This window comes from Prionailurus viverrinus, chromosome E1 (genome assembly GCF_022837055.1).
Source record: "Prionailurus viverrinus isolate Anna chromosome E1, UM_Priviv_1.0, whole genome shotgun sequence".
NCBI lineage: Eukaryota > Metazoa > Chordata > Mammalia > Carnivora > Felidae > Prionailurus > Prionailurus viverrinus.
The window spans coordinates 47,440,922-47,452,487 of NC_062574.1; the positions used below are offsets into that span (position 1 = coordinate 47,440,922).

Consider the following 11,566-nt stretch of genomic DNA (forward strand, 5'->3'; position numbering starts at 1 on the left):
GGCTGAGGTACTGTTGGGAGCCCCAGCCCACCCCACGGCTCTTCTGTGCCCGCCAGGTTGCCTTTCACCATCTTCCAGGGGGGCATGCCGCGGGCCAGCTATGGGGACCGCCACTGCATCTCGGTGGTCCACGACGGCCAACAGACAGCCTTTGACTTCACCTCCCGTGTCATTGACTTTACTGTCCTTGCTGAGGCAGACCCTGCTTCAGGTAGGTGGGCTTGGGAAGTGGGTGAGGGGATGCGGCCTGTCCATTTCCAAACGCACCACTACCTGAGCCCCTCAGCCCCCCTGCACCCCTCTCAGTGCCTTTCCCTTCCCCTGCTTGTGGCTTCATCCTTGCTGGCCACGCCTCCCACCTGCTCTGAACCCTCTTCACCCTTGCTCGGCTCTGATGGGACTGAGCCCAAGGCAGGCAGATCTAGGCTGTGGGGCTTAACAGCTACCTAGCTGAGGCAAAGAGGTCCTGGCTTAGACACGCGAAGCCCTCCCATTGTGGGGTGGGGCAAGTGGTGCCGTGTGGGGCCTCCTGGAGCTGGGCCAAGACAGCAAAGCCCTGAGTCAGCCTCGTAAATTGGTGACAGGCAAGACCAGAAAGGGCGATGTCGAAACCTGGAGCGGAGGCCTGGCGGGAGATTCCCAGGAGGGCGGGCCTCTCCTCCAGGTGAGTCCAGCCTCACGAGGCCAAGGCCTCCAGGTGAGGGGCTCGGGCCTGCTCCGGACACCCTGGGCTGTATTCCTGTGCATCCTCAGCACCACAAGACCACTTGCTTTCCCTCCTTTCTCAGCCTCTTCCCTCCTCACGCCCGATGCAGGATGCCGGCGGGGGGGGGGGGGTGGGGGGGGTGTCGGTCGATTCTTTAGGATTTTCTACAGAGATGGTCACGTTCTCTGTGAACAAAGACAGCGTTACTTCTTCCTTTCTGACCTGTGTCCCTTTTATTTTCTTCTCTTGTCTCCCTGCAGTAGCTAGGACTTGTAAACAAGCAGGGGGCATCTGCCAAATTCCTGATCTTAGCAGGAAAGCTTCATGTTTCGCACTATTATAGTCACATGAGCTGTAGCTTTTTTGTGGATGATCTTTACCAAGTTGAGGAAGTTCCCCTCTCTTCCTACTTAGATTTTTTTTATCATAAATGGGTGTTAGATTTGTCAGATATTTTTCCTGCGTGGATCAATATGATCACATGTTTTACTTTAGCCTATTGATGTGATGGGTTCCGTTAACTCATTTTCATGTGTTGACACAATCTTGCACACCTGGGATAAATCCTACTTCGTTGTGGTGTGTGATTTTCTCTATATGTTTCTGGATTTGGAGCTTGTTTTTATTGTTGATTTTGGGGAGAGAAAGCATGAGTGGGAAAGGGGTGGGGGGCAAGGTACAGAGGATCCAAAGAGGGCTCTGTGCTGACAGCAGAGGAACCATGAGATCATGACCTGAGCCAAAGTTGGACACTCAACCGACTGAGCCACCCGCTGCCACTGGAGCTTATTTTTATTTATTTGTTTGTTTGTTTAGAGAGGGAGAGGGAGAGAAAGAGGGGGCCCAGGTGAGCAAGGGGCAGAGAAAGAGAATCCCAGGAGGGGCAGAAGGAGAGAGAGAGAGAAGTGGGGCTCGCCTGAAGTGGGGCTCCTGCTCACCGGAAGCCGGCCTTGAGCTCACCCCGAAGTGAGGCTCGAGTGGAGCTTGTTTTTAAAATGCCGATTCTGGGGCACCTGGGTGGCTCAGTCAGTTAAGCATCCGACTCTTGGACTCTTGGTTTCGGCTCAGGTCATGATCTCACAGTTTTGTCAGTTCGAGCCCCACATCAGGCTCCAAGCTGACAATGCGGAACCTGCTTGGGATTCTCTGTCTCTGCCCCTCCCCTACTTGCACTATCTCTGTCTCTCTCAAAATAAATAAATAAACGAAAAAAAATTTTTTTGTAATAAAAATGAATTAATAAAATAAAATGCAGATTCTCCAGGGGTGCTTGGGTGGCTCAGTCGGTTAAACGTCCGACTTCGGCTCAGGTCATGATCCCACGGTTTGTGGGTTCGAGCCCCGCGTCGGGCTCTGTGCTGACAGCTCAGAACCTGGAGCCTGCTTCGGATTCTGTGTCTCCTTCTGTCTCTGCCCCTCCCCTGCTCTTACTCCGTCTTACTGTCCCTCAAAGATAAATAAATGTAAAAAAAAAAAAAAAAAAAAATTTAAAATGCAGATTCTCTGACTCCAGCCCTAGAGCTTAAGATCCTGCAGGGCTGGGCTGGGGCAAACTGCTTCCCACGGTTCCTGCAGCCCCTGACCCTTGGCCTGTCCCCCAGCCTTTGATGACCCCTACGCCCTGGTGGTGCTGGCCGAGGAGGAGCTAGTGGTGATTGACCTGAAGGCGGCTGGTTGGCCACCAGTCCAGCCTCCCTACCTGGCCTCCCTTCACTGCTCCGCCATCACCTGCTCCCACCACGTCTCCAACATCCCCCTGAAGCTGTGGGAGCGGATCGTCGCCGCTGGCAGAGAGCAGCACACACACTTCTCCACCATGGTAAGTCTGGCACCAGCCCTGGCCCCACCTCGCGCCAAGCTCTCCCATGGACTTCTTGGTCTCATTCTTTAGGAGTGGCCCATCGATGGTGGTACCAGTCTGGCCCCAGCCCCTCCCCAGAGGGACCTGCTGCTCACAGGGTAGGTGACTTTCATGGCACTCTCCTCCTGCCAAGTAGAATACGCGGGGTGGGAACAGACCCCAGAGCGGGTGCGTGCCAGTCCCGGGCCTCCCGGGCACCCCTGGCCTGGCATCCCTCACAACTGGCAGGTGGCTCTGCCCGCAGGCACGAGGATGGCACAGTGCGCTTCTGGGACGCCTCCGGTGTCTGCTTACGGCTACTCTACAAACTCAGCACGGTACGGGTGTTCCTCACCGACACAGAGCCCAGCGAGAACCTCAATGCCCAGGGCGAGGATGAGTGGCCCCCACTCCGCAAGGTGAGGCCGGGAGCCTGGAAACCAAGCAGGGCAAGGACAGGCTGGGTCTCGTGCTTATGGCCACTCGCGGACCTCCTCTCCCTTGTCAGGTGGGCTCCTTCGACCCCTACAGTGATGATCCGAGGCTGGGAATCCAGAAGATTTTCCTCTGCAAATACAGTGGCTACCTGGCTGTGGCGGGCACGGCAGGGCAGGTAGCAGGCTGGGCTGGGGCAGGGGGTGCAGTTAGGAGGAGTGATCAGGGGACTTTGGGCGGTGTCCAAGGATTGGGGGGCAGCAAGGACAGACACCAGCCTCCCGGGCACCCATTGAAGATGTCGCCAGGACCATCACCGACTCTTGTGGCTCTTGTGCTTTTCCCAGTGGATAGAGGTTGCCTGGTCCCATGAGAGACAGGCCTTTGGGATGATTGTTTCTCCTCCAGAAACCAGGATTAAGGGCCAAGGATCGGGAAAGGCCTTCCAGCTCTCCTTGGGCCCTAGGCTTTGGTGTGGGTCCCAGGTCCTTCACTCTCCCACTCTCAGGGTCCCTGTGGTCCCGCTATTCCTTGGTGCTGGGCGGGGGGTGGGGGGGTGGCTCAGCCCACCTGCCCCCCCCCCCCCCCACCCCAGGTGCTGGTGCTGGAACTGAATGACGAGGAGGCGGAGCATGCCGTGGAGCAGGTGGAGGCCGACCTGCTGCAGGACCAGGAGGGCTACCGCTGGAAGGGCCACGAGCGCCTGTGTGCCCGCCCGGGGCCCGTGCGTTTTGAGCCCGGCTTCCAGCCCTTCGTGTTGGTGCAGTGCCAGCCCCCGGCCGTGGTCACCTCCTTGGCCTTGCACTCTGAGTGGCGGCTCGTGGCCTTTGGCACAAGCCACGGTTTTGGCCTCTTTGACCACCAGCAGCGGCGGCAGGTCTTTGTCAAGTGAGCAGCCCTCCCGGGGTGGCCAGGGCCTGAGTCTAGGGCTGGTGCTGGGCAAGCACCCTGGGGCCCTGGCAGCACTGATGTCCTGATGTTCCCCCCAGGTGCACGCTGCACCCCAGTGACCAGCTGGCTTTGGAGGGCCCCCTGTCCCGTGTGAAGTCCCTAAAGAAGTCCCTGCGCCAGTCCTTCCGCCGGATACGGCGTAGCCGGGTGTCAAGCCGGAAGCGGCGGCCAGCTGGTCCCCCTGGGGAGGTGAGGCCGAGACCGGCCACGAGCCTGGGGCGGCTGGCAGCAGGTCCAAACTAGCCCTCCCTCCCCCGTGGCTTTGGCTGCAAGCACCGAGCAGGCTCACGTCCTGCCCCGCTGCCCACTAGCTCTGTGGCCTCGGACACACACACGTTGCATCTCTGGGCCTCAGCTTCCCCAAGTGTAGAGGGTTAAGTCTTCAGTTAGTATCACCGGGTGGGCAGTGGCCATCTTCCCCTGGAAGGACTGGTGCTGGGCAATTGGATCGCCCCAGGAAGGGGAGGCCAGAGCCCCCCTCAGCCTGACCAAACCCACTGCAGGTGCCGGAGGGAGGCGCCAGGGCTGAGCGGACAGGTACGCAGAACATGGAGCTGGCCCCTGTGCAGCGTAAGATCGAGGCTCGCTCAGCAGAGGACTCCTTCACGGGATTCGTCCGGACCCTCTACTTTGCTGACACCTATCTGAGGGACAGTGAGTGGCCAGCCTGAGGTGTGGGGGGCCCAGGAGAGCACCCTTTGGCCTGAGGGCGTGTTGGAGGCTGCTGCCCGGCCTGGCTGGGAGCATGGGGAGACCCGATCCTCTGCCTGCCTCTTTCTCTCCCGTGCCTGGGTCTCCAAGGCAGGTTGCCCTGGCTTCATACTCAGCCTCCACCACTCTAGAAGTGTGACCTTGGACGTGTCACTTAACCTGGGGTCAGCTTCTCTCCTGTAAAGTGGAGGAATATCTTCCTCCAAGAGTGCCTGCTAGTACCCAGTGTGCCCTGCAGAAGCTCCCTGCCGCCCGCCCACCGCGGCAAGAGTGGGGTGGGGGTATCTGCTGCTGTATCTTCAGGGCCGAGCTGTCCCGGGTTCAAGACCACCTGTGCCTGGGTCCCTTAGTGGTCAGAGAGCCTTCCCAGCTCTTCCCATCTATACCCCCAGGAAATAGGCAGGGCCCATAGCCATTCCGTTTTACAGAGGAGGAAACAGACTTACAAGGTTTGCTAGCTTGACCTTGGGGTCACACAGGTTGTGAGTGGCAATACCAGGACATCAGCCCAGGTCACCTGGCTCCACCTGACCCCCGGAACTGTGGGTTAGATACAAACCTTTGCTTCCCGGCAGGCTCCCGCCACTGCCCCTCGCTGTGGGCTGGCACCAACGGTGGTACGGTCTATGCCTTTGCCCTGCGTGTGCCCCCCACCGAGCGGAGAATGGATGAGCCCGTGCGGGCCGAGCAGGGTGAGTGCTGGGCAGGGGGAGAGCAGAGGGTCCTTATCTGCCTGGGATGGGATGGGGTGGGGTGGGGTCTGTAGTCTCACCCTCCACCCCACCATCAACCACCACTTGCCTCTCTCCCTGCAGCCAAGGAGATCCAGCTGATGCACCGAGCGCCCGTGGTGGGCATCCTGGTGCTGGATGGACATAGCGTCCCCCTTCCTGAGCCCCTGGAGGTGGCCCATGACCTGTCAAAGAGCCCAGACATGCAGGGAAGCCACCAGCTGCTTGTGGTGTCAGAAGAACAGTTCAAGGTGTTGCTTGGATGGAGGCGGGGCTCCCTGGGGATCCCTGGGACATCTGGGGAGTGCAGATCCTGGGCACAAATGACAGTGGCCGGGATTCACTTAAAGTTGTATTTGCAGCTGGTATGTGACAGACTACCGAGGCACTGAAAAGGAGAGGGGTAGAGATCCTGGGTCCCGGGGTCAGCACGGGGGCACTGAAGCGGGACCTGTGTCAATAGGGGGGACGGAAAACACAGACATGGAAATAAGTAGCCCTGGTGTCCCTTCCCGGTCAAAGCGTAGTGGCCGCATGTCCGAGCACTGAGCGGGCACAGAGACTGGGCAGTCGTTGCTGGGGAGTAGGGCCCTGTGACGGCACCAGGCACGGAAGCCATGGGTGTGAGCCGTGCCTTGTCCCCCCAGGTGTTCACGCTGCCCAAGGTGAGCGCCAAGCTGAAGCTGAAGCTGACCGCTCTGGAGGGCTCGCGGGTGCGGCGGGTCAGCGTGGCCCACTTCGGCAGCTGTCGAGCCGAGGACTACGGGGAGCACCACCTGACTGTCCTCACCAACCTGGGTGACGTCCAGGTGGTCTCGCTGCCCCTGCTCAAGCCCCAGGTTCGGTACAGCTGCATCCGCCGGGAGGATGTCAGCGGCATTGCCTCTTGCGTCTTCACCAAATACGGCCAAGGTGGGCACAGCGGGGGCGGGCAGGCGGGTGCGAGCAGCCGGGGGCTGGGCGGGGTGGGGACTCCCGCTGCGCTGCCAGGGGCTGCTGGGAAGGGCAGCTTGGGGTGTTGCGGCCAAGGCCAGGCTGGACTGACTGACTTCAGAGAACTTTTGAGGGAGGCCCCGGCCCCTCGTTCCTCCTGGGAGGAAAGTCCCGTCAGCAGCTGCAGGGCCTGGGAGCCATGGGCTGGCCTCACCTCCAGGCTTCTCCTTCCCCCCCCAGGATTCTACCTGATCTCACCCTCAGAGTTTGAGCGCTTCTCTCTCTCCACCAAGTGGCTGGTTGAGCCCCGGTGTCTGGTGGATTCAGCAGAAACCAAGAGCCACAGCTGCCCCCGCAACGGATCAGGCCCAGAGAAGGTCTCAGGCCAAGCCAGGTCGGTAAAAGGACAGGTGGCCTTTGCCCTGGCCCCTCTCCTCTGAGCTAAGCCCACCCTCCTGGCTCTGGCTCCCTGCCCCCCCTTCATATGCCCCTCCCTCTCATGGAAGCTGCCATCCAGGGCAGAGCTTGGTTTATCACCCTGGCTCAAGGTGGGCCAGGTCAGTTGACCTCATTCTTCATGGGATCAGGGCTTTCTGAGCCAGAATGGGGAGCCCAGAGACTCCCAGTCCTCACCATCTCTCTCCCCACAGGAACTCAGGGAGCCAGAGTGATGGAGAGGGTAAGACAGGGTTCCCTGTGCCCAGGGGTGGGGGTGGGGGACAGATACATTGTGATACTTAGGCCCAGACCCAGACCGAAGGGGAAGGAAGGGAACCCCAGGCCAGCAGGTGGTATTGGGGCTAAGAGTAGAGACGGCATCGCTTCCAGTCCTGGGTTCTGGGTTCCGGCACTGCCGCTCTAGTAAGGAGGGAGCTGGGGCAGAGGAGGTCTCAGGGCTCACCTGACCTGGCCCCTGCCTTTCAGAGAGGAGGCCTGGCCCGGTGATGGAGCACGCTCTGCTCAATGATGAGAGTGAGTTGGGCAGGACTCGGTGGGCCGTCGTGAGGGATGTCCCGAGGGAGGCTTGGAAAGCCAGGGTGGAACTGAGGGCCGTTACTCTGAGGGAAGCAGACCTGTCCGACACTCCATCAGCAAAAGGGGGAGAAACATTTGTGTCTGGCCCGGTCTCTGCCGGCCTCAGCAGGCCTCTTCCCCAACCCTGCAGGGGTCCTGAAGGAGATTCAGAGCACACTGGAGGGAGACCGAGGGTGAGTTCCTGCTCGGGCCTGCAGGGGTGGGCCCTGAGGTGCCAGGAGTTCTCTGGGAATAAGGGTCCTCGTCTGGTCTCCCCGAGGTCCCCACGGATGGTAACTGCCCTGTCTTTGCCCGTGCAGGAGCTATGGCGACTGGCGATCTCAGCGAGTGGCCACGGGTTACAGCCTCAGCAATGGGGGAGGTAGGGGCTCTGGGCACCGCTGCAGGGCTGGGGGGCGGCCGGGAGGGTATGCCTCCTAGTTGGGGAGGAATAGGAGAATGAGCCCACACACACCCCTGGGTGGAGGACTGAGGCCCCCCGGCCTGCCCAGGAGGCCCCCGAATTGCCACTGCTCTGTGTCCTTCCACAGCAGAGTGAGCAGGTCGCAGGTCCAGGCTACGCGATGAACACACACTACTGAGGGCGCTTCCTGGGGCGCTGCCCCCCCGGCCCCGGGAGGCCCATGAACTGGGCTGTGCCAGGGACTGGAGCCAACCCCGGTGCGCACCCTGCTGCTGCTCTTGGCCTCGGAGAGGAGGGACCCCAGGGCCGTGGGGCTGCCCCACCTGGGCCTTGTCTGTCTTGGTTCTTTTGTCAATGTTGCACAGTTTTTTCTCCCTCCCCTTTTTGTAGTGGGCTGGGTTTTAAATTATAAATTTTAACTGCCTCTGGGTGAAAAAGTTTTTAATAAACACCTTATTACCTCTTCACTGGACTGGTCCAATGACTGACTTTTTTAATTGTGCAGAAATTTTCTACGTAGACAGAAATGATTGGTAGCCGGTCCCTTGCCTTTGCCCCTGGGGTCCAGTTGCTGGACCAGGCTGGTACTCCGGAGAGTTCGTTTTTTAAGCTGTTGAGTCAGAGCAAACTGTGTCTGTTCATATCTGAACACTGTGTCTTCTGTCTTTGGAAACGAACGGCCAGAGTTAACCACCCTGAGGGTACATGGCTGCATCCCAGGGTCGGGGGCAGAGGGAGTCCCCTTTGACCGGCCTTTGCTTGCTGTCAGAAGGGGGAGACACTCACAGTACCTCAGACCTGGTGGCTTCTTCCAGACTTCAGGGAAGGACTGTGGGGTGCTGCTGAGGTCAGAAGCAGTTCCCAGAAGTGAAAGCTCTTACCCCCAGATGAGGGGCTGGATCAGACCACTGTTATGGTCTTTATAAGCCAGGGGGTTGAGTCTACTTGATTCTACTTCATTCACCTGTCTTTGTTGAGTACCTATTATATGCCAGGCGCTTGGGGTCAGAGGTGGCCAAGATAATGTGGTCCCTGCCCTCTGAGGCTCACAATACTAACAAGGGCAGGAAATCTTAGGATGCAGGCAAGCCGGGGGCCTGTGAGAGATGTGCCTGGGAAGGTGACGTTAAGCTGGGGCAGGGACGTGACCAGGAATGGGCTGGGTGCTCCGTTCTACACAGAGGATAGAGGGGCAGGCAGCACTTGAACTGGTCGGCCTGCTGTGGGATTGTGTTAAGAGTTGAGGGTAGCTGGCAGGAAGTGTGCCAAAAATGAGACCACCAAGTGGCCGGGGCCAGACTGGGACCTCCTAGAGCCTGGCGAGGGTAAGGGCACTGCTATGTGCCACAGGAGCCCACGTGGCCTGTTGGAAGGACATGGATTACCGCACAGGGCAGAGGAGGAGTCCAGGCCCGGGTCCCTGGATGGATACGCCATGGGAGAACCCTACCCATCACCCTCCCGCCAAGCATGTGCAGCTCCAGAATCTGGGTTGTGTAACTTGGGCCACTCCAGCTCTCCTGTTCTCCTTAGAAGTGGGGGTGAGGGTGGCACTTACTGAGACAGAAGTCCCAAAAGCCATAAGGAAGGGGGAATAGTTGCCCCAAAGGGAAGAGGAACACAGACCATGGTCGCAGAAGCAGTGGAGAAGGGATGCTAGGTAGATAAAAAGACAAAGCTACAGACAGTGGGGAGTGCTGTGTACCCTGCAAGACAGTCTGGACTTGATCCTGAGACTCTGGAAGCATCTGAAGGGCTTTGAGCACAGAAGTTCCATTATGAAGTTCATTCTTCCAAAGACCACTGTAGTTTAAATCCCAGCAAGTTCCACTCATGTGACAGGCACATTGCCTTCCTGTTCTGCATCCCAGTTTTTTCTGGGGGAACGGGATGATAAGAGTATCCCCTCACAATCTGTTGTGAGGTTCATGGGAGTCCACGAGGTTCAGGGTTTCGTGATGGGGGTGACCCTCTGTCAGGGTCAGGGAGAACATGTTAGAATGCACAGGATCTTTATTTTTATCATAAAAGAAATTAAGCCTTATGTATATCCTGGACTGGCACTCGGTCCTCAGTCTTTCTGGAGAGCTGGACAGCTACACACACACACACGTATCAAGACTCTGAAAATGGATTTACCTCTGCCCTCATTCAGGATGAGCATTGCCTTAAGTACTTTGGGCTACAAAGTATTAACTCATGTTGGTGGTTCGCCTGTTTTGGTTCTAGGAAAATATTGGGAGTGTGAGATCAACAATTTTTATTGATAGGTGTGCACAAGTGGAGGAGTTTGGCACTGTGTAGAAAGTGGATTAATGGAAGCTCAGCCGGCATGGAGGGAGGTTGGAGGGTTCTGCCGCTTCTGTCCAGGGGAAGGTGGCCATAGTGGCTAAATGGAGATAGTGAGGGGTTGGGTTGACCAGGGCCACTGCCAGATGGAGAAGGTGAGTGGCAGAGGTCACTGCTGACACCAAGGGCCCTGCCGATGTACCACAGGCAGCTGGGCACATGGTCTGCAGACTTGGATCTGAGGGTCTTCAACATCAACAGGTGGGAGACTTAAGTGTTCACTTAGACTTGGAAGTCAGGCAGACCCAGTCCTCAAACACTGGCTTCACCTGTGACCGACTGTGTGACCTTGGGCAGATGACCTCACTCTTGTGCTCTAGTTTACTTACCTATAAAACAGGGCATAATCATAGGGCCTGCCTCAGAGGGTGGTAAGGATTAAATGAGAGTCTGTAAAATCGCTCGGCACCTTAACACCCAACCAAAGGAGGTGAAAGTTACCAAGCTACGGTGGCTGGTGGTAGGGGCCAGGAGAGGAGGAGACGGTTCCCGAGGGAGGGAGGGAGAGTGGAGCATGGGCAGAGGAGGACCCACACACACTGGAGGAGCAAAGCAGGTGAAGGAAAGAATGGGGAAAGTGGGAGCCAGAGGTGAAAGCTGGGCTTAGAGGGAGAGTCCCCTCTCCCTGGGAGGCTCTGGGAAGACAGCTGGCCACACCCATGCAACTGAGTGAGCTACAGGCCCCGGCCTGGATCAATAGGGCAGAGAGGAGGGCACCAGGAAGGCAAGAGATTGGAGATACATCAGATACGTTGTAATGGGCCAACGAAAGTCAAGTTTACTGCTGATGGTAGCCCCTCATACCTGTTCTCCAGCAGGCCTTGGGAGCCAGACTGCTCGGGTTGGCGTCCCACCTCTGACCACCACTGACACTTGGCTGTGTGCCTCAGTCGCATCAGCCATAAAACGGGAATCCTTAGGGCACCCACCTCTTAGCATGCTTCCAAGAATTAAATGACTCCATAGTAAAGTGTTTAAAACAGTGGCTGGCATATAATAAGCCCTGAAGTGTTAGCTCTTTGCTGATACTATTGAGGCCAAGGGGACGAAGGAAGGAGAGTGGGTATCCCTTAGAGTCCCCAGGATGATGGCCCAGACAGGCTCATTGAAAGGGGGGCAAGCGGTGAAAGGGGAGCAGAGCACGTGGGTCCCTGCAGCTTGGCACAGTGCCAGGCTGGCCTGGCTGGCAGTGCCTCCCAGGTGGCACAGTTGCCCCGTCCTCGGCCTTTGATGCTGAAGCGTCTCCTCTTTCCTGGGCGGCCTCCACTCCTTTGTTGGTCTAAGGGGTCAGGACCCCGTGGCCAACTGCATAATTAATGCTCTTGAGTAAGGCTGGAGCCCCCAGGGGGTAGACTGCCAGTAGAGCCAGAGCAGAACGGGTGTGGGCGCTGCCAAGAGCTGAGGGCACTGCGGGCTAAGGTCTTCAGGGCGAGGACAGAGACGCCGAGAAGCCCCTCTTCACTGGGCCCGCC

General features: G+C 58.2%; 1 protein-coding gene across 5 annotated transcripts in view; it reads left to right on the forward strand.

The window, feature by feature from the left end:
- LLGL2 (LLGL scribble cell polarity complex component 2) overlaps positions 1 to 8,212 on the forward strand; it is a 34,902-nt gene extending 26,690 nt beyond the window's left edge. For 3 of the 5 annotated variants that reach the window (XM_047833196.1, XM_047833197.1, XM_047833194.1), the window contains 17 exons: positions 57 to 211; positions 2,308 to 2,525; positions 2,598 to 2,665; positions 2,812 to 2,965; positions 3,055 to 3,159; positions 3,577 to 3,869; positions 3,971 to 4,121; positions 4,436 to 4,586; positions 5,219 to 5,335; positions 5,459 to 5,625; positions 6,022 to 6,286; positions 6,548 to 6,701; positions 6,958 to 6,986; positions 7,232 to 7,279; positions 7,473 to 7,515; positions 7,642 to 7,703; positions 7,873 to 8,212. In XM_047833196.1, the coding sequence (XP_047689152.1) occupies positions 57 to 211; positions 2,308 to 2,525; positions 2,598 to 2,665; positions 2,812 to 2,965; positions 3,055 to 3,159; positions 3,577 to 3,869; positions 3,971 to 4,121; positions 4,436 to 4,586; positions 5,219 to 5,335; positions 5,459 to 5,625; positions 6,022 to 6,286; positions 6,548 to 6,701; positions 6,958 to 6,986; positions 7,232 to 7,279; positions 7,473 to 7,515; positions 7,642 to 7,703; positions 7,873 to 7,880 (2,188 nt within the window). In that variant the 3' untranslated portion in view covers positions 7,881 to 8,212. The remainder of the gene's footprint in view (positions 1 to 56; positions 212 to 2,307; positions 2,526 to 2,597; positions 2,666 to 2,811; positions 2,966 to 3,054; positions 3,160 to 3,576; positions 3,870 to 3,970; positions 4,122 to 4,435; positions 4,587 to 5,218; positions 5,336 to 5,458; positions 5,626 to 6,021; positions 6,287 to 6,547; positions 6,702 to 6,957; positions 6,987 to 7,231; positions 7,280 to 7,472; positions 7,516 to 7,641; positions 7,704 to 7,872) is intronic. The other 2 variants (XM_047833195.1, XM_047833198.1) reach the window with 2 other exon arrangements.
- Positions 8,213 to 11,566: the final 3,354 nt, after the last annotated feature.